Source organism: Etheostoma spectabile, chromosome 1 (genome assembly GCF_008692095.1).
Source record: "Etheostoma spectabile isolate EspeVRDwgs_2016 chromosome 1, UIUC_Espe_1.0, whole genome shotgun sequence".
Classification (NCBI taxonomy): Eukaryota; Metazoa; Chordata; class Actinopteri; order Perciformes; family Percidae; genus Etheostoma; species Etheostoma spectabile.
In genome coordinates this window covers 9,767,415-9,785,729 of record NC_045733.1, presented here as the reverse complement: position 1 = coordinate 9,785,729, position 18,315 = coordinate 9,767,415, and the positions used below count along the sequence as shown (strand labels likewise).

General features: G+C 41.4%; 1 protein-coding gene across 7 annotated transcripts; it reads right to left on the bottom strand.

The window, feature by feature from the left end:
- Positions 1-2,303: 2,303 nt before the first annotated feature.
- bdnf (brain-derived neurotrophic factor) lies at positions 2,304-18,002 on the bottom strand. Of its 7 annotated transcripts, none has more exons than XM_032509793.1 (2): positions 17,808-18,002; positions 2,304-3,784 (listed from the first exon to the last, which is right to left on the bottom strand). In XM_032509793.1, exons 1-2 carry the CDS (start codon positions 17,871-17,873, stop codon positions 2,957-2,959), a joined length of 894 nt encoding a protein of 297 aa, XP_032365684.1. In that variant the 5' UTR covers positions 17,874-18,002; the 3' UTR covers positions 2,304-2,956. The 7 variants fall into 7 exon arrangements, with proteins under 7 accessions (XP_032365684.1, XP_032365704.1, XP_032365768.1 ...); XM_032509813.1 differs by lacking the exon at positions 17,808-18,002 and adding an exon at positions 17,092-17,459; XM_032509877.1 differs by lacking the exon at positions 17,808-18,002 and adding an exon at positions 16,866-17,080.
- Between the last annotated feature and the right edge of the window lie 313 nt (positions 18,003-18,315).

Below are 18,315 nucleotides of genomic sequence, written 5' to 3'. Positions count from 1 at the left end.
TGACTTTAGCAATATGCGTGTATTTTGTAAGTTCTGGGTAATGTTGACATGGAACATGGAGAGGGGTCATCTTTTGGTGCCTTGTGTCAGAGATTCTCTACCACGATTTAACGACACACATTCAGCATTCATCTGTTTGCTAGTGCATCATTCATTTAACAGCAGTGCTGCAACTCTAAATGGATGCTCAGAGCTCAAGGGATGTTACATTTTTTGTATTGGTGACAAGCAGAAGCTTCTTTGGCTTTTTGCTGACACTTGGGAGGAATGGTCTTTCTGCTGTCCTCTACTGGTTGACTGCAGCCCATCATGAGAAGTCTGCAAAAAAAAACAAAAAAAACTGCTGCACTGCTCCCTGTGGGCTGAAACTTTCAAGCATGATTCACCTCTGACCACACCCTGGTTGGTGATGACACTTTCGCCTTTGACAGCTGATGAAATACACCTGCTTTGACATCACCAGTTGGGGTGTGACCAGAGGCACATCACACCTAAATGTAGGACCCTCATTTAGTGGAGCAGCAGCATTTATTGCCCTTTTTTACACATAGGCTCATTGTTTTTGTGTTTTTTTTTCTGCTGTTTTTTTTTCTTTAAACTTTAGCCACAGCTCTGGATCAAATAAGTACTACATCATACTGTGAGATCTATTCACATGCATAATAATGATAAAAGGACAATATGGGCTTCATTCTGACTCAAAGATAACTGGTCATTACTTAAGCTTAGTCAAAGAAATATAAAAAATAGCCCAAGGGCCCCTACTCATGATACATGGGAATACCTTGTCTAAAATGCATGGAAAAAGGTGTGATTCACTGTCCTGCATGCTGAGAATGTGTTAACATTCAGACATGTTGTTTGAATTAAATTAAATTAAATCATTCCAATTCTTTTTTAATGTGGATTTTCTTTGAAGAGCAAGCCAGAGAAATTGTCTGTCTTCTTGAGGATGAAATAATAATTTAGGTAATTATTACTGTGCAGGCATGACAATAATCTTCTGCACCTTTTATTAGAAATTTCATGACAAAAGATAATTTGATAGACACTACTGCATGCTTGTCATCTATCTCAGAGATGAGGTGAAGACTCTCTATCAGTTCTAAGCTTCTGTAAAAGAAAAGTAACTCACAGCATCTTCATCAGCCTCCTCTGGAGGATTCAAGAAAGTGGAACATCTTTTCCTCAGTTCATGAGAAAAGTTGGTTTTCCAAATCTCAAAATGCTTGCTCCGGTTCTCTTCAGAGGTCCCACTTACCTTTAGGTTGATGATAATGAAGTAGGCCTACATGATTGAGTGTCTTCTTTTTATAAACTTTGTCATATTATGGGAAACCCTTGAAGTGTTTTGTGATATCAAGATACAAAGTTGAATACGTTATTGTTATCATACTACGTTCAACCTTAAACTGCGGTGTCTAGACTTGGCAAGGAAGGGGTTCTCACTAGGTAATGCTCGCTGTGAGTTATATTCCGCTGGTGGGAATGTTAATATGAAGCTGCACTAGTCTTTTAAGTCAGATACCAAACCAAGTTGTTTTTTCTGATCACAGTAAATGTACAGCTGCATATAATCTGTGATGATTATTCTTTTGTAGACTATTTAAATATGGTATTACCATGCACTAATGAGAAAATGTTGGATGTGCATTTTTAATGTACACAAATGTATATGTGGATAAATCCATCATTGTCAAAATCTACTTGTAATAGGCTACATTTTTTATGTTAAGTTCTAGTAATTGTGCAATATTACTATTATTTGCAGCTGGAGTGACAACTAAGTAAAACACTGAAAAACTATGTATAAACAAAAAAATATCAAACGACATACAGCAAGTTTGTGTTCCTGTGATGTGCTGGTAGAAGGCAAGAAGAGCTGCAAAATATATATTCTTTCCACCCATAGCAAGAGTCATTCTCACTATTGCTGTCACTAAATATTACCCAATGTGTGACTTTGGTATTGAAGATATAATATTTTCTTGCGTCCTGTAAATGTATTGAGCATCCTGATCATTCATGATTTTAATTTGGTCATACTTTGGCAGCGTTTGTGCGCGGGCACTGTGTGGTGTGTGTGTGTGTGTGTGTTTGCCTCATTTTCTCCCTGCCTGCCTGCCTGCCTGCCTGCCTGCCTGGCTGTCTGTCTGTATAATAAAGTTTATCCTGCCTGGAAGTGCACTATTGAAACTTTATCGACATTGATTTTGTTTTTCAGTTGCCTATAGTCATTTTTATTTCTTCAAATATTTCAGTTTAATATTGCAAACAACTTCACAACATACAAAATGAATAATATTAACCCAGAAACATGTCAATGAATGTGTATATATATATACAAGATATATATATATAAAAGAGATATATGCTTGTCCTCTGGTGGGGATAAAAAAATAAACAGCAAAGCTTTGACAACAGCACCTTGACATAGTATGTAAGTCCAACATTACCTTGAGAAGTTTAGAACAGTAAACAGATAAATTACTTGAGAGGAAAATTGTTTTCTGCTGAATATGTAAACGGAATGTTTTTTGGTCAGCATCATATCCTTTTTTTGTAAGTGGAGAATTTCTCAATTCACAATTGAAGCAGCATGCAAGCTTTTGAAGATGGAACTGTCCTCTCTCATTCCTTGCCTGTTTTTTCCCTTCATTTTTCTAATTCTTGGCAACGTAAACAAATCACAATGTCTTGAGGGATGTGATATAGTAATTTAAACTGGGCGCAAATGACTGATCAGATTTTTTTTAATTGTTTACAAGGTCATGAATATGTTCAATAAATAGACTGTAGTATCACTTTTACTGTATAAACTTCATCTTTTTTTACATGCAGTCCATAAAATTTTCATTTGACGGAATAATTTACCCTGTTATGTATATATACAAATAGATATTTTCTCTTTATTCTCTTTTTTAAACTCTTCAATAAAATCTATACATTTTATACACTATCTCCCTCTTTTAATGGTCAATGTGCATACACATGAAGTGTCTATCCTTATAAACCGCCAGGCAATCTTCTTTTTGCTATCCATGGTAAGTGCTCGCACGTAGGACTGGGTTGTCCTGCATTGGGAATTATAATGCCGCTTGTCTATTCCTCTGCAGCCCTCCTTTGTGTACCCCATGGGGTTGCATTTGGTCTCATAAAAGTATTGCTTCAGTTGGCCATTGGGAACAGGGACCTTTTCCATGACGGTAACTGTCTGCCCAGACATGTCTATTGCCGTCTTTTTATCCACAGCTGTCACCCACTGGCTAATACTGTCACACACACTGAGCTCTCCGCGCCGCGAGGGATCGGAGTGTCGCCGCACCCTCATGGACATGTTAGCGGCATCCAGATAGTTTTTGTATTCCTCCAGAAGAAAGAGCAACGGTGGCTCCAAAGGCACTTGGTTGCTGATCATCACCCGCGAGTCGTACAGGTCGACATCCTTGGTCTCTGTGGTAACCACAGAGGACGGGCCCCCACCTCCCTGGCTCTTATCAGCCCCCTGTCCCAGCTGTGCTGCCTCTCCCTCCACCTCCAGCAGCTCCTCTATCACCTGCTCAAACGTGTCTGTGAGTGAGGGCAGTTCCCCACGCTGGCCTGGCCCACCACCACTCTGTGGAGTCCCATGGCCTCGTGCGGCCGCAGCGGCGCCCAAGTAGCCTTCCGTCCGATGGCCCCGCATGCCCGGGGCGTCTCTCAGGGGCGCAGCTCTCATGCAACTGAAGTATGAAATAACCATAGTAAGGAACAGGATGGTCATCACTCTTCTAACCTGGTGGAACTAGAGGGGAAGAGAAAGACAGGAAACAGAGAGGGGAGGGGGGGGGGGGGGAGGAGAGAGAACAAGACTATAAGACAAAGAGCATTTTCAATGAAGTTAGCTTATTCTTGATCATAATGTACCATGTAAACCTTTCTTCTGATTTACACCCTCTACTCTTTATTTGCAAGCCGAAAAAGAGAGCCAGTAGCTTTGGAATAATCACAAAATGTTTTTATTAAACTGATATTGGCGCTGTGTCATCTGTGTTTTCAAATTGTTTGCAAACTATAATGACTTTGTTCCTATGTGAGATCTGGCTTAGATTTTTAATTTGTTGGCAGTTGTGCACAAAAGCTGTTCTGGGCTTCAAAGAGATTGCCCATTACAAAAGATAGGGTCACATTAATAGATGTCACTACATTCTTACAGGGTTGTTATTATTATTTATGAGCTTTTTTTTACTGGTTTGTTAAACTTTACAGCGTGTTTCTAGAGCGTGCAAAGATGTGTAATTTTATAATAGCCAAACCTGTCACTCATCCCTCCCTGGCTGAATCATTGTGTTGTCTTGTCAGTTTTGAAAGCTCAGACCTCCCCCTTATTTTGTAAACTTTATAAAAGACATGGTGGATTTTGCTACACTTAATCTGTTTATTCATTGGAGCAAGTAGTTTCCCGAATTGTTAGATTTAATAATATACAACAGTAAGAAAATTGACAACAGGCAAATAATGGATGCACGTGATAGTCAATTGGGAACTACCACACAATTTGGAAAGACTCTGTGTTGACATAAGGATATGGTTTTGTTTGTTTTGTTTGTTTGAAGAACCCATGTATTATCTTTTGACTATGACGTTACCCCGCTAACAAAATCACCATTATGAACACTCTGGGAACTTCCAACATGGACAGCACTTACTGACCAATGTTGCATTTGTGTCAGCTCTGACAAACAACTCTGCTGCAGTATTATTCATCTTTTTTGAATGAGTGATCTCTGCTGTAATACTGGTCTAATACTAAACATTACAGTCATGTAAGGGAGTTTGTTGAGGGACACTGTTTGTTTTGGGCAGGTGGATGGCAAGAGCACTGCAGGATGAACTGACAGGATGTCATGAGGAAACCAAATGAAAGATCCTCCCTGCACTGTAAAGTACCAATCTCAAGCAACTCACAAGATAAGCAAAGCACTGTAAGAGGAGGGGGGGGGGAAAGAGCCAGGTGTAGCAGAATTACTGTACATAGATCGCCTGATCACAAATGCATCCCTTACCTTTGAGAAGCTCTATGATTCACAGAAAATCAATGTATTGGTGGACATCCAGCAGCCCACGACATAAAAGCAACCATAATGAAAAGAAAATCTAGATCTTGCTTTCCACAGGGGCTCAATTTAAAAATAGCCTGACCGAGGCTTTGACTGCACTCTGCATGTCCCAACTTGATACAGGAAAACACGGCGAGCAACCACACTCCTGCCTCCACTCAGGACGGACACGAGGACATTTACCGTAAGGGAGGAGCAAAAACCCCACCTTAAAGCATTTGTTTCATTCCTAATTGGTATCAGGGGCTGTAGCTGTAATTAACCAACACCACGGTGACTGCCATAGAGATATCTCGTCTATAAATAGATGTGCTGGGAGTCTCACAGTCTCTATTCAGAATATCACATCCTTCTTCTTAATGAGCCACTCATTCCCCGAGCTCAGTGACGTGCACCTCCAGAGTGTGTGTGAGTGTGTGTGTTAGAGGGAGGGCATGGGGAGGGGCTGGCTTGTATGTGTTTGCAGGGAGATGGGGGGGGGTATTTTTCCTCTCACCAATTAAAACAACATTAAGGGAAAGCCAAGAATAAGGAGCTAATTATCAATTTGTCATTAAATACTGTGAATAAATCCTATTTATCATGCTTATTAACCCTTGAATATTGTTACAGTTTTGGTTCCAATAACAAGAATTGTCTGTGAGGCTTCCCAGCACAGAAATAATGTAGGTTTACGGGATCGAGGCCAGTCACGAGCTTTATGTGTAGGATGCATTTAGGCTGATATTATTATCAGCATCACGCTCAAATGGTTCCACTTCCATATGACGGAAATGAAGGCAGAGGGCTGATTACTGTTAGGCGTCAAACTTCATGCTGGAAATGGTGCAGACGAAGAGTGCTGCATCTTCCGTAACAGACCACAGGGGTAATGTTGCAGTAGCAGGGGGTGGAGAGAGTGCCAGCGTCATTTCGCAGCATAACAACCACAGATGACGTCTCTTCCAGGTCTCCATAGGGGAGAGAATGGTGGGGAGGAGGTTGCTGGGGGTAATGCCACTCAACAGTGTGCAATTGCATGCCGTTCCCCCGGGTACCCTCACACCGGGAACAACAAATGATTTTATTTCTATCTCTGTGATTTCCTGTTTCCATCAGGACAATCAATATGGCTTGTGCTCTCAATCAACATCCTGTTAAAATGCGATAAAGCCAATGAATCATTTAATTGCTGTGGGACTGGCGGAGAATCTCTGGCTTATATCTACTTGAGGTTAAATGTGACAACTGATTGGTTTGCTCTTGTTTTATACATCCAGTGAAGGAAGATTTTATGTGCACTGCTGGATTTCACAGTTAATAAAAAAAAAGCGGCTTGCGGGTTAACACAATGAGCATGAATAATAAAGTGAGGGAGGAACATATAGAGGAATGTTTGGAATAAAATGTACTTTTTTTTGGCTCTAGCTTTGTGACGACAGGTTTGGTAATAAATTGAATATCTTACACAGAGATGTGATTGGGCACAGTGCCATTTCTTTTTATCTCATATCGCTTTTGTCTTTCTTGTGTCTTGCATTGTTGTTTTAAAAAAATCATTTCAAAATGAAATCCAGATAGATTTCACCAACCCAGCTGTATCACATAATAAACTAAGTGTCATGGCTGTCCAACTATGACAGTTCTTTTGACCAAAATTGTAAATAGAGATAACAGGAAGATAATGACTGCAATAACCGCTGCAAACACGCCTTTATTCAAGACAACGCACCTAGAGCATGAAACACCGCAAACAATAGGAGCAGGTGAGTGTGTGGACTCTGTCTACAGTTTGGCTTTGAGGTCTCTAGATGACCACCTGTTCATCTGCTTTGAGAGCACGGCTGCATAGTGGGGAAATGTAACTTACCCTCACATTTATTCTTTGTGCCAGGTGGGGATTAAAGTGATAAATGCCTCCTTTGACAGATGCTGAAAAGTGTCTCTAAAGCATGAAAGGACTAGCACGGCTGGTATTACTACACATTCAGTAATGTTCACCAGCCTCTCTGCACATGTCAACACACTTTATGGCTTAATCTTCAAGAACAGCATACATGATATCTTAGGAACCGTTAGAAGGGAAAATAAACATCAAACAGGAGAGATGAAAGAGGGAAATGTGCCCACTACATTTGAATATAAATGTATGACTTATAGCAACATTTGTTCTCTGCCTCTTCCACTGCTCCCTTGTGGGCAAGCGTCTTTGTTGAATTCCTCAAGAACAGTGTCGGGTTAGAGCTATTTACCTAGCAACGTGTTTTGTCACGTTCAACATGTACGGCACACAATGCCAAATGTTCAGAAGAAAAACGTGCAGCGCATGATATCAACTATTCTACCCGAGGACCCCTTGTGTGCCACAATGCAGCACTTATGAAAAGCTAATTAGAGTTGTCTGCAGTAATGGCTGACACATGTGGGAGCTTGCTTCCTTGAGATCTGTTTTCAATCTGACACAGTTTCAGAGCACGTTTAGTAATAGATGAGCATCACTAAGGGATTATACCTGGCCTCCACGCCAACCCCGGCCACAGACAGCCCAGCATTCAGTATGTGCTGAGTGATCTGTGCTATCCAAATGAGTCGTTACTCTCTCACATTGTGTGCAACGGTGGACAATTGAAGGACTACAGTAGCAACACAAACAGTATGGTAAAATCATAACTGAGGGTACATACTCATCCTAAAATGTGCAAACTCTAGTTTATCAGTGTTAATGTAGCTGGTCTAAAATTCCCAATTATAATCTTAACAAAAAAAAGAGTTAATTTTAACACATGAACCAACTCTGAAACAAGACCACTAAAATAATCAACAGACTTATAACTCCAATATAACAGCGCTGCAGTTCCAGGCTTGTACACTAGATGGCGCATGAGACCGTGAAATAATAAGAGCTCCTTCTCCTCTCCCTCCACACACCTTCCTCCCATCTCTTTCCCTTCCTCCTGTAACACACGATAGATGGATAGATAGATAGATAGATAGATAGATAGATAGATAGATAGATAGATAGATAGATAGATAGATAGATAGATAGATTGAAAGAAAGAAAGAAAGAAAGAAAGAAAGACAGAAAGAACATCATCTTTTTCCAGGACACAGACAATTTTGGTTATGGGTTATTGGAAATAGCCTACGCTATAAACTTCACTTACCGGTATATGGGATTTAGTCCCAGCTCTGACAATACATTTGGCTCGTGTGCATTTTTCGGAAAGTACATCATTAATTCATCATTAAACCATCACATAACCAGCCCGTGTGTACTGCTATAATCCAGATATTTTCTCTCGAAGCTGTCAAAAATGAGCCAGCTTTCCACCACTCTATAAATGAGGCTTTATTTTAATCATTCTTGCCAGTAATTTGAAGTTAGCACACAACACCAAGAAGTAGATCCAACCGTGCATGTTGGCCGACGTAGCTGGGCGTTAGGTTTCGGGTTTCCTATAAAGTCTTAATGAGTTCATCAAAGTCCCCCCCTTCTCTCCAAAACAACCATAGAAAAACTGGTCTGGGGTTCTTATTTGTGTGTGTTCACGGCGCAGGAGGGTCCGAGATTACCATATAGACACCCTGAACAAAGAGTTTATTGAGTTATTTATAAGCAGAAGGTTACCGTAAATGTTCAAAAGATGAAGAATTTCCACTTTGTTACTTACGAGACAGCCTAATAATATAAGCCACATTTGCTCAGCCTGCTCTAATAATGAAACAACAGCCTTTTATCTCTCGAGATTAGGCAACATCTGCTGAGCTAGTGCTCTCCTCTGGAAACCCAATCAACATAATAACTCCGTTTTTTATTAATGAACGAGAGTATAAGGTTACACATATCCCCTCTCGTCTGTTCGCAGGATAACCGGACTTGATCGAGCTACTTTTAGACCACCTCCTCCCCTACTACCTCTACCCCCCTAACACACTACACACACACACACACACACACACACAACACACACCACACACACACACACACACACACACACACACACACACACACACACACACACACACACACACTTCTGTCTTTTCTCAAGCCGCAATTAAACAAGCCCAAGTGCTTAAAACAACTTATCAAAAAAACAAACATACACATATAGCCTACCTTTTGCTGCCCAGTCGTAAAACAGACCATTCAACACCAGGACAGTGGTGTCATCTGGGAAGTTTTGGACAACTCCCTGAGTAATTTACTTAAGCGATATTTTCCTCTCTGTACCGACAAGCTTCGGGATATTCTATTCAGCTTTGGAGCAAATAGATTAAATTATTGATGGTGGAAATTGCATGGGTGAGGTAATGTACTCCCATGGCTGCACGGTTCCTTCGGAGATCGTCTGAAACTGAAGTTGTCGCATGCTGAAACGCAGCAGCAGCAGCAGCAGCACGGGATGAGAGACCTCTGGAGCTGAAATGAGGAGCCTCTTTGCAACTACAGTAACTTTACTACACAATGACGCTGCAACATGTGACCTGCCGCTGGCTGACTGGTCGCCGCCAAACTCCTGTTTAAACAGCCCCGAGGCGGAACTATTAATGCGCTTTCAGCGTGCATTATGTGCTTTTGTTTGTCCGCATACCGTGCAGCCTGCATCCATACCATAATGTCTGGCAATATATAAAGCACGAACGAAGCCTCTCCTCTTCCGCATTTCGCTCACTGAGGCCAAAGAGGTGGCATTTCTTTTTGAAGGTTTTGCGTAACAGCGCGTCTCCATCGAGTCGTGATCCACTGCGTGACATTTAGAGATGGCCTATTTGTGTAAAATTAGATATTCAGAGAATTAAAAATAAGCATTTCTTGTTCTCGCCTGCAGATAGTGAGGAGGCTTTGTACTTTTTTTTTTTTTTAAATATGCTTTAAGAAAGAAGGTATTTGGGTGTAAAGTGGGCCTATGTAGGCTATTTGTGCAAGGTTCTCTCCTCCATCTTTTAATCTATTTTAGGCATCAAATGCATCCTACATCCTTGATATAGCCCAAGAAGATGTTCTCTATATAATGTGTAATCCTGAGTCATTTCTATTATAAATAAACCCATGAAGATCAGCTTGAAGAATTTGTGAACTGTAAAATGCAAGTGGTGTTAAAGCATTTGGATGGCAACAGGCACTGGAGGCTAACAAAGATGTGAACTTACTGAAAACAATTCTGCTTCTCCTTGCTTTTAAAGTGAGCCATCTCCACAACAGATGGATGACTCCCCTGCAAGTGCTCTGCAGTGTAGTAACCAGCTTTCACAGGTTATTATTTCCAAATGTCAGCTAAACAAACGCGTTTAAATTATAGAGCTCACTTCCAGAAAGAAACTGCTTTGCTTCTTGAGACTCTGTTACCCCTCATCAGGAACAAACTGGGAACAATTCATATGCTTTATAATGCACAATTCAAATAAAAATGTCAGCGGAGCCACAACCTTTCAATGGGTGATGAACGTTTGGAAACTCCACCTCTGATGAATACAAAAGTGAGCATAATGGGGAAATAGCAGCTCGTTATCCTTGTGACTTGGCCCTGGTCCAGTGCAAAGATTTATTGTGATGTGTTTGCTATATTACCATCATGATTCTTCCCTGCACGAGCTTATGAGCTGGAGCGCTCTTGTTTGGCATGTAGCAGTATGGGAGTGGATGCTCACACCTGCTTAATGAGTCACTCCCACCTCCAACACACCCGGGGACATGCCAAGATAGATATAGCCCTCCCTGAAGGCTCACAGGAGGTGAGGGCAAACTCTGGATGGCAAAGAGTTGCATCAGCAATCACTGAGCGACATGACTCCAAAAAGCACACCAAAAAATGCACACTGCACAACAGGGCTGTTCCAAACAAGTAATTCATAAATAAATCACTGGGCATCTCATTAGAAGAGCAAAAACAAAAACATTGGTCTCTCTCATTTCTGCTAATACAACACAACTGAAGGTGGCGTTTCAAGAGAAGTCTTTTGGCTTGCGTGTGAGGACTGAATTTCTGAATGAAATGAATAAAATGTCTAATAGCTGGGAGCAGGAAAGAGTTGTGTTAAGGATGTTTCTGACTCATCCAATTGAGGGGCCAAACGTAAGCATGACAGCAGTGGCCTGTCATGAGGCCAGGGGTCTTGCTGAAAACTGCTAAACCACTATTTCATCAGAGCGGACGCAAACTAATTATTTAGGTTTAAGATTTGTCAATTATTCACACTGTGTGAGGAGTTTAAAAGAAACCATGTTATTGGGCACATTTCTGCAGGTTTTAATCACCCCATTCATGGCCAAAACACATGGGATTCACAGTAACAGTTGGGTAAGTCTCTCCTCACATCTCTGCCGCTCACAACCTTTCGCCTGTGTGTGCAGCAGAAAGAAGAAACAACCACAGGAGCTGACAACACGACACACTTGTATAACCTTTCAAGGCTTCTCTTGCCAAATGCAGCACGTTGCTGACAGGTCCGCACTGCCGAAAGCATCACTTAACGAGTAGAATTATGCCTCCTTGGGCCACAGAGAAACAGTGTGATGTGGACAAAATGACATTTTCACTGGGGATAAAGAAAGGCGATGAGGGTATTTTTGATCAAAGCGAAATTGCATTTCTCCTTCAAGAAGCAAACACGTCCAGTGAGAAAACATTTTGTATAAGGTTGGATGACGTCAAACGAGACGAGAGGGAGCTGGAAAACAGTTGAGAAAACTCCAGACTGGTAAACAGATAAACCCTATACAGGCCTTTTATAATCACATGCTGGAGTGAAGAGTTCATGTTATCTCTCCTGTGATGACAATAACCTTTATTGTAATCTTCAGGCAGACACAGAGGACCCGTCTTCATATACATTACTCCTTCCACATCCTCATACAGATGATACATTATTTCTATAGTGGCACTGACTGCAAATCACTCCATAGCCTATTAAGCCTCTCTCTGTCTCTGTCTGTCTGTCTCTTTCCTTAGTTTATGCCTCCCTCCTCCCTCCCTCTCCCTCCCTCCCTCCTCTTCCTCCCCCCAATCCAATATCACCACAGCATCAATAACCTTTACATGGCTCACTACTGAATGAAAACCCACCAATCATGCCACAAAATGACTTTGAAATGCTGAAACATTTGTTATGAAAACTCAGAAAGCAGGCATTGTTTTCTTTGCTACAAACATAACGCTGTTAGAGAACTATATCAATGGCTTGAGTATGCCTTCTGCTTGGTTTAATAGGACATATCCTGCCACAATAATGCAAATACAGATATATCTTCTTTTTTTTCAAACCAAATAAGGAACAGTAAAGGACATTTCTACTAATAAAAATGCACAGATCAACCTATATTTAAAGTCCAAATATCACTTTTAGTCTACCTGACACACAGGAAATACAACTATATGTTTTATTATTTCGGGAAGTTGGTCGAATTCAGTGAGGTGCTGCATGTTCACATGCTGAAAGACACACGTGAATGGTTTGCCGGCATGAACGAACATTTCCTCACGCGCGCGCGCGCACACACTGACTCTCACACACGCACATACTGACTCTTACACGCGCGCGCGCACACACAGACGCACGCACACACAAACACACACACACACACACACACACACACACACACACACACACACATACACACACACAGCATCAACAACATCATTGTAGACCCGCAGTGGTCCGACGGATAATATGTCTGTACAGTCTGAATAACTACATCCACTGTGTATTAATAACTTATCGTGGACTCCATCCCAGTAAAATCCCAATCACGCCACTGTGACGAATATCTGATAATTAAAGATTCGGAATGAAGGTTCAAGGCTTTGCCTCCTGCCAGAACTTGTTTAAACAAGCCTGTTAATTGGATGAAGGTGTTGGTGATGAAGCTGATGATGGTGGTGACTAAAGCATTAGCAGCAGTGACGGCGGCGGCAGCGGCGGAGGGCGATATAGCCTACATTTCCATAATGATCGAGATTAATTTTTTCGCTCTGAATATCTAGTGACGCCCGCTTAGCCGTGAGTCGAGATTTCCGCCATCTATAGCCCGAAATAATCAATAGCCTATTTATAATTTAGATATCAGACATCATCTTGAATAAATAGACAATCACATTGTATATATAGACAATTACAATGTCTTACATTTCATGAATGAAAGCGGTGTGGAAAAGTGTGGCATGCACACTCCGAAAACGAGTTTTATTAAAGAGACACACCTATTATTTACATTCAAAGAAAATTGAACGTCCTCAATTGAAAAAACAGATTTCGCCAAATCCCGTTAGCCCCCTGAGTGCAGGAATTGATCGCAACGGGAAAAAAAAAAACGACACACAAAGGCCAACAGTTACATGAAAAAGCAACAAACATACTATGAAACAATCTAGTAAAATATTAGTGTTAATCCTTATTTCTGCAGAATGCATTTATTTTTTTCGTTAAATAAATAGGCCTACCGAAAGAATTTCATCTGATTTTTGCAATGAAACCTACCATCAGGTTTGTTATTGACGCCCACCCCAACTCTGCAGAGCTGAGAGTGCTGAGAGAGAGAGAGGGAGAGAGAGAGGGGAGATTCTCGGTAAAGATAACACACGCGGAGACGCACGCACACAGTGGCGAGCGCACGCAGGCGCACGCCCGCACACAAACACACGCAGCACCATTTATGGACTGATCCGCTGACGTACATTGCAGAAAAGTGCTATAAAAAAACCTTCATACATACAAAGTGTGTCGTGCCACCCCACAGACCCCTCCTAACCCGCCTCCGCTCATCCCTCCTCCTCCACCCAACACGCCCACGCCCACACCATAATCCCACGTCTCAGTAGAAAAAAAATAGAATATTAAAAATACTGCTACATGGCCAGAAAATAGGTATTCTGCGAAATAGATGATAATTATAAACAAAACACGCCCGAAAAAGATGCTGCAATAAAATAATCTTACTCTCTTGCGCCTACTGGGAATAAAAGGCCAAACATTTCTTTAAAGTATCACAATTTTCCCTTTGTCAGATAATTTAATGATTGATCCTCATTTGTGCAATAAACGCTTTTGTGGTATTGATGAGCCGGAAACGTAACTATTATAGTTTCCGCAGCCTTTATTAAAGGAGAATTTTTATGAATGTCGGGCAGCCTAATAAGTAACATGATCTATTTTGGTTTAACTGTCATATAATATACAGAAACCGATATGCGCGCATTACATTGGTGGGTAATAAATGACCGAAAACGCCAGCGGAGAAGTCACATAATTCAAATGCAATTATGGATTTACTGGATACATTCGTTTCGGAGTATTTATTTAAAAATACAGCCTTGCAAGAGGAGTCTTGATCATGACTGCAAGTGGGCGCTGGGGCTTTTCTCTTCTCGTGCAGTTGTTTTGCCATGCAACTGCTTCGTCTTGGATCAGAAATCTTAAATCTTTGACCAGAAGAAAAAAGAAGACGAGAGAGAGAGAGAGAGAAAGAGAGAGAGAGAGAGAGAGAGAGAGAGAGAGAGAGAGAGATAGGAAATTGACAATTTCCACCGCTTCTGCATCGGTGCGAGACGAATTTTTAGGCTACAAGTCCTTCAGGAGAGCAGTGGAATAAAATCCCGGAGTAGTTTTTTGTGATGATTATCTAAATCTTCGGCTTCACTTTCATAGATTTTACGCATGCTTTAATTTGAAATAAAAAAGGAGGAACAAAAATCGACGCCTCCCGAACAATTGCATATCAAGCCATCTTATCTCTCTCCATCACATTCAGCCATAACATCTGTTAGTGGATGCACTTTGACCACGCCCATCTTTATTGTAATTTTACACAGGAAATAATGGAACAATTTGTATACTGTAAAGGAGACTCGCTTTGGCAAACCCGGCAAATGACACGAGTCAAAGCGATTAAGAATTAATTCATCATTTTTATTCTCCATTATTCATTCGTAGCCTGCGTTTGACAGGACGACGGAGAGCCGTGTATGGACAAAAGAGGGGGGTAGGGTAGCAGGTGAAGTGAAAAGCACCTTATGAATGAAACCGTGGAGCGGTCGTAGTAAAAACACAAGTGATTTGATGGCGATGACGGGAGGGGGGGCCGATAGAGGGAGGGAGGGAGGGAAGGAGGGGTAAAGAGTAGGGCTATTTTTGGTCGATAACAAAATCCAGAGGGTTTGACATCAAGACAAAACATGAATGCTGCAGACCAAACAAGAAAAATAAGCACAGATAGATAGATAGATAGATAGATAGATAGATAGATAGATAGATAGATAGATAGATAGATAGATAGATAGATAGATAGATAGATAGATAGATATTTTGCTGACAATTTTATGATATGCACCAGCATCAGTACTCCAGTTCGTACAGGCTGGAAGGATCACTGCAGCGTCTTAAGTCCCATATTGGGAGCATGATTAGGCACAACGCAACGATTACGCAAATTATGTTGCAGCAGACAGTGTTCGGAAACTCCAAAAAAAGAAAGAAAATACCGCTACAAAAAGCTCTGTTCTTACAATTCCAAGCACGAAAACGAGTATCAATTCAAACGCTTCACATGACTTAAAGCCAGTATGAATGTAAACGCACCAATCTTCTTTAAATAAAACTTTGATTTTAGAACAAAAAGAAGAGATAGTCTATGAATTATCGGTCACTTGGATCGGATTTCATTTCGGAGTTATTTCGGTCACTGGTACCCACAATTAACACCCTGCCAATGTGAAGCCTGCATGCTGTAGTTTTAAAGCCGAACTTGATTTGAGAAAAAGCCAGAAGAAGCCCGTAAAGACGACAAGAACAAAAGAGAAATGACATGAAAACAATGGATTGTGCTCTTACCTTTACAAGGGCTGACAACCACTGTGTGCGTGGTTAGATCTCCGCGACCAAGACTTGCATGTCCCAAAGTTTAACGCAGTGTGGGGGGGCTTAATAGGTACCGAGAATGTGGTGTACAAAAGACCAGATGACCTGAACTTTAAACTTTCACAATGCTCTGCAAAAAAAACACACCTTAAAGCACAAGCTCTTTCAATGGCAAGCGCTTTGCTCTCTCTCTTTTTAAATGTTTTAAAACGTGCTTTCCCCCTCCTCTCTTTAGTATCCCGTTTATTTTCCGATACAGACCACAGGCTCCCTCAGAATAAGCTTACCAAAAGTTGAAAAAACAATCCCAGGTTTAGCAAAGGGGGCTGGGGAAAGAGAGAAAGAGAGTTGGCGTCCACACGGCGGTTTAGTCCATGCACGACTCCGGTGCCTCTGTCCAACGTGCTGAAAGCATAACACAGCCAGGGTAACTATGGGGCCGAAGGAATATCTATATACTTTTGTTTGAGTGCCCACTTTAAACAGTTTTTTTTTACTCTGCTGCTTCCCCGCGTCTTGTCACGTGTATTGCCCCCCCCCCCCCCGCCCCCCCTTGCCAAACCAGTCCTGTTAATATTTCATCACATGTTGGTCGGACATTTCCTTCCAGATAACAGCACCTATATCACAAACGCCGGTTCAATTCAGTGTACTGTCGCCTCGAAAAAAAGACTCCACTCTCACGCCAAATGACAACTGGCAACGCTGATAATCAGCCCTATTGTTCTTAATGTCATGCTTATGGCAAGTGTCACAGGTAAGTGGCACATGTTGCTTTTTTTTTTTTTTAAACACGGGCACCACACAAAAAGAACATACATAGATGCATGAAATATAAAACCCTCACTGCCAACACACACAGCCCTCCAAGACTCGAGTCTCCAGCCTACATCACATCCACACATTGCGCGCAGACACAATGTAACATTTCCTTACCTCTGTCACTGTACCGGCATACCCTGAGCCGAAGAAATGCCACACAATCTTTTTTTCACACAAGCTTTGTCAACATCAGCCTCATCAGACATGGGTCTCGATGCTGAGTTTCTCAAGTGGCCACTGAGTCCAATCCTTCCAGCAATGCGTTGCAAGACTAAATAACAAGTACGACTATTTACTGGTAATCATCCTTTATATGCTGTGTGTTTCCATTGCTACTTACCATTTTCCCCTACGCTGTCCTGGAGATAGAAGTGTCTTAATATCCACTCACTCCAAAAGATGCTGGTAGGTAATGTGTCTTGTTTGAAGTCATCATATGAGAACTTCTGCTGTGCTCAGTAGATCGCCCACCACTTCGCTGACTTATGAATCTAATAACCCTTTGCAATGTCGGCGTGCTTAAACTCTCTTAGGCAACACCTTGGTGCCTCTACAGTAAAGACAAATATCAACAAGCCTGGGTTGTCAGAAAAGCCTGTACAGATGTACGTAACACCCTCGCCCGGACAACGCAATTAGGGGTCTTACGTGATTGAAATAAGCGACGGCAATCCAAGTTTATGGGGATACCATTCCTGACTGATCGCTCGTTCACTGCTTCAAATATTTAAATCTGCATCGAGCAACAATAACAGACACATAAAACTTCTGAGCCATATCCATATTCACGTGTTTGTGTTATAGGCTAGACTGTTAACTCCCCATTTGGCGAAGGGCCATATATTACTCATACGCACAACTGGTCATTTAGATTTTTCAAACAGAGACGATGCACGGACAGGTTGCTTTTACAAAACAAAAAAATCACATTAATAGCGCCCGTGTTTGCCTGTCAAGTTCTTGTGGGAACTTGTTGCTGCTCAAAAATAACCCCCCAACCCCCTCCGCTTTTGTTGTTGTTGTTGCTGGACCATACACTCACATACATATACTTACATTGTCAAATTCTGTGCTGCGTTTTTTCCCGGTCAGATATAACAGAAAAAAGTTAATCCACGTCATTCAGAAGCGTGATTACACTGAGAGAAGCGACCAGAGCTTTAAAAGCCAGGAAGGATACTTTTAGATCAGGAATATCTGTACGTTTAAAGATGAAATCTGTTTTCAGTAAAATTCCATCAGTTGCACTGCCAACACTCAGCCATCTGATTGTTATGCAGTGACGAAGCACTGTGCTTTCAAGTGAAGCCCCAAATGTACAAAGTGACATGAGTAATAGGTGATATTTGCCTGACTCTTTGCCAGTATCCCAAACTTTCTAGACTGTTTGTAAGAAAAGTGTCATGCTTGTTGTATAAATTATTTTTTTATCATAATTTATGGAAATCAGCCGCATGGGTGACGCGTTATTGCAACCTGTGAGTGCATCTGCAAGTAGGCAATAGCCCCAAATTTGAACACATCCTACACTTTATTTGAAGGTATCTACATAAGAGTAACATGA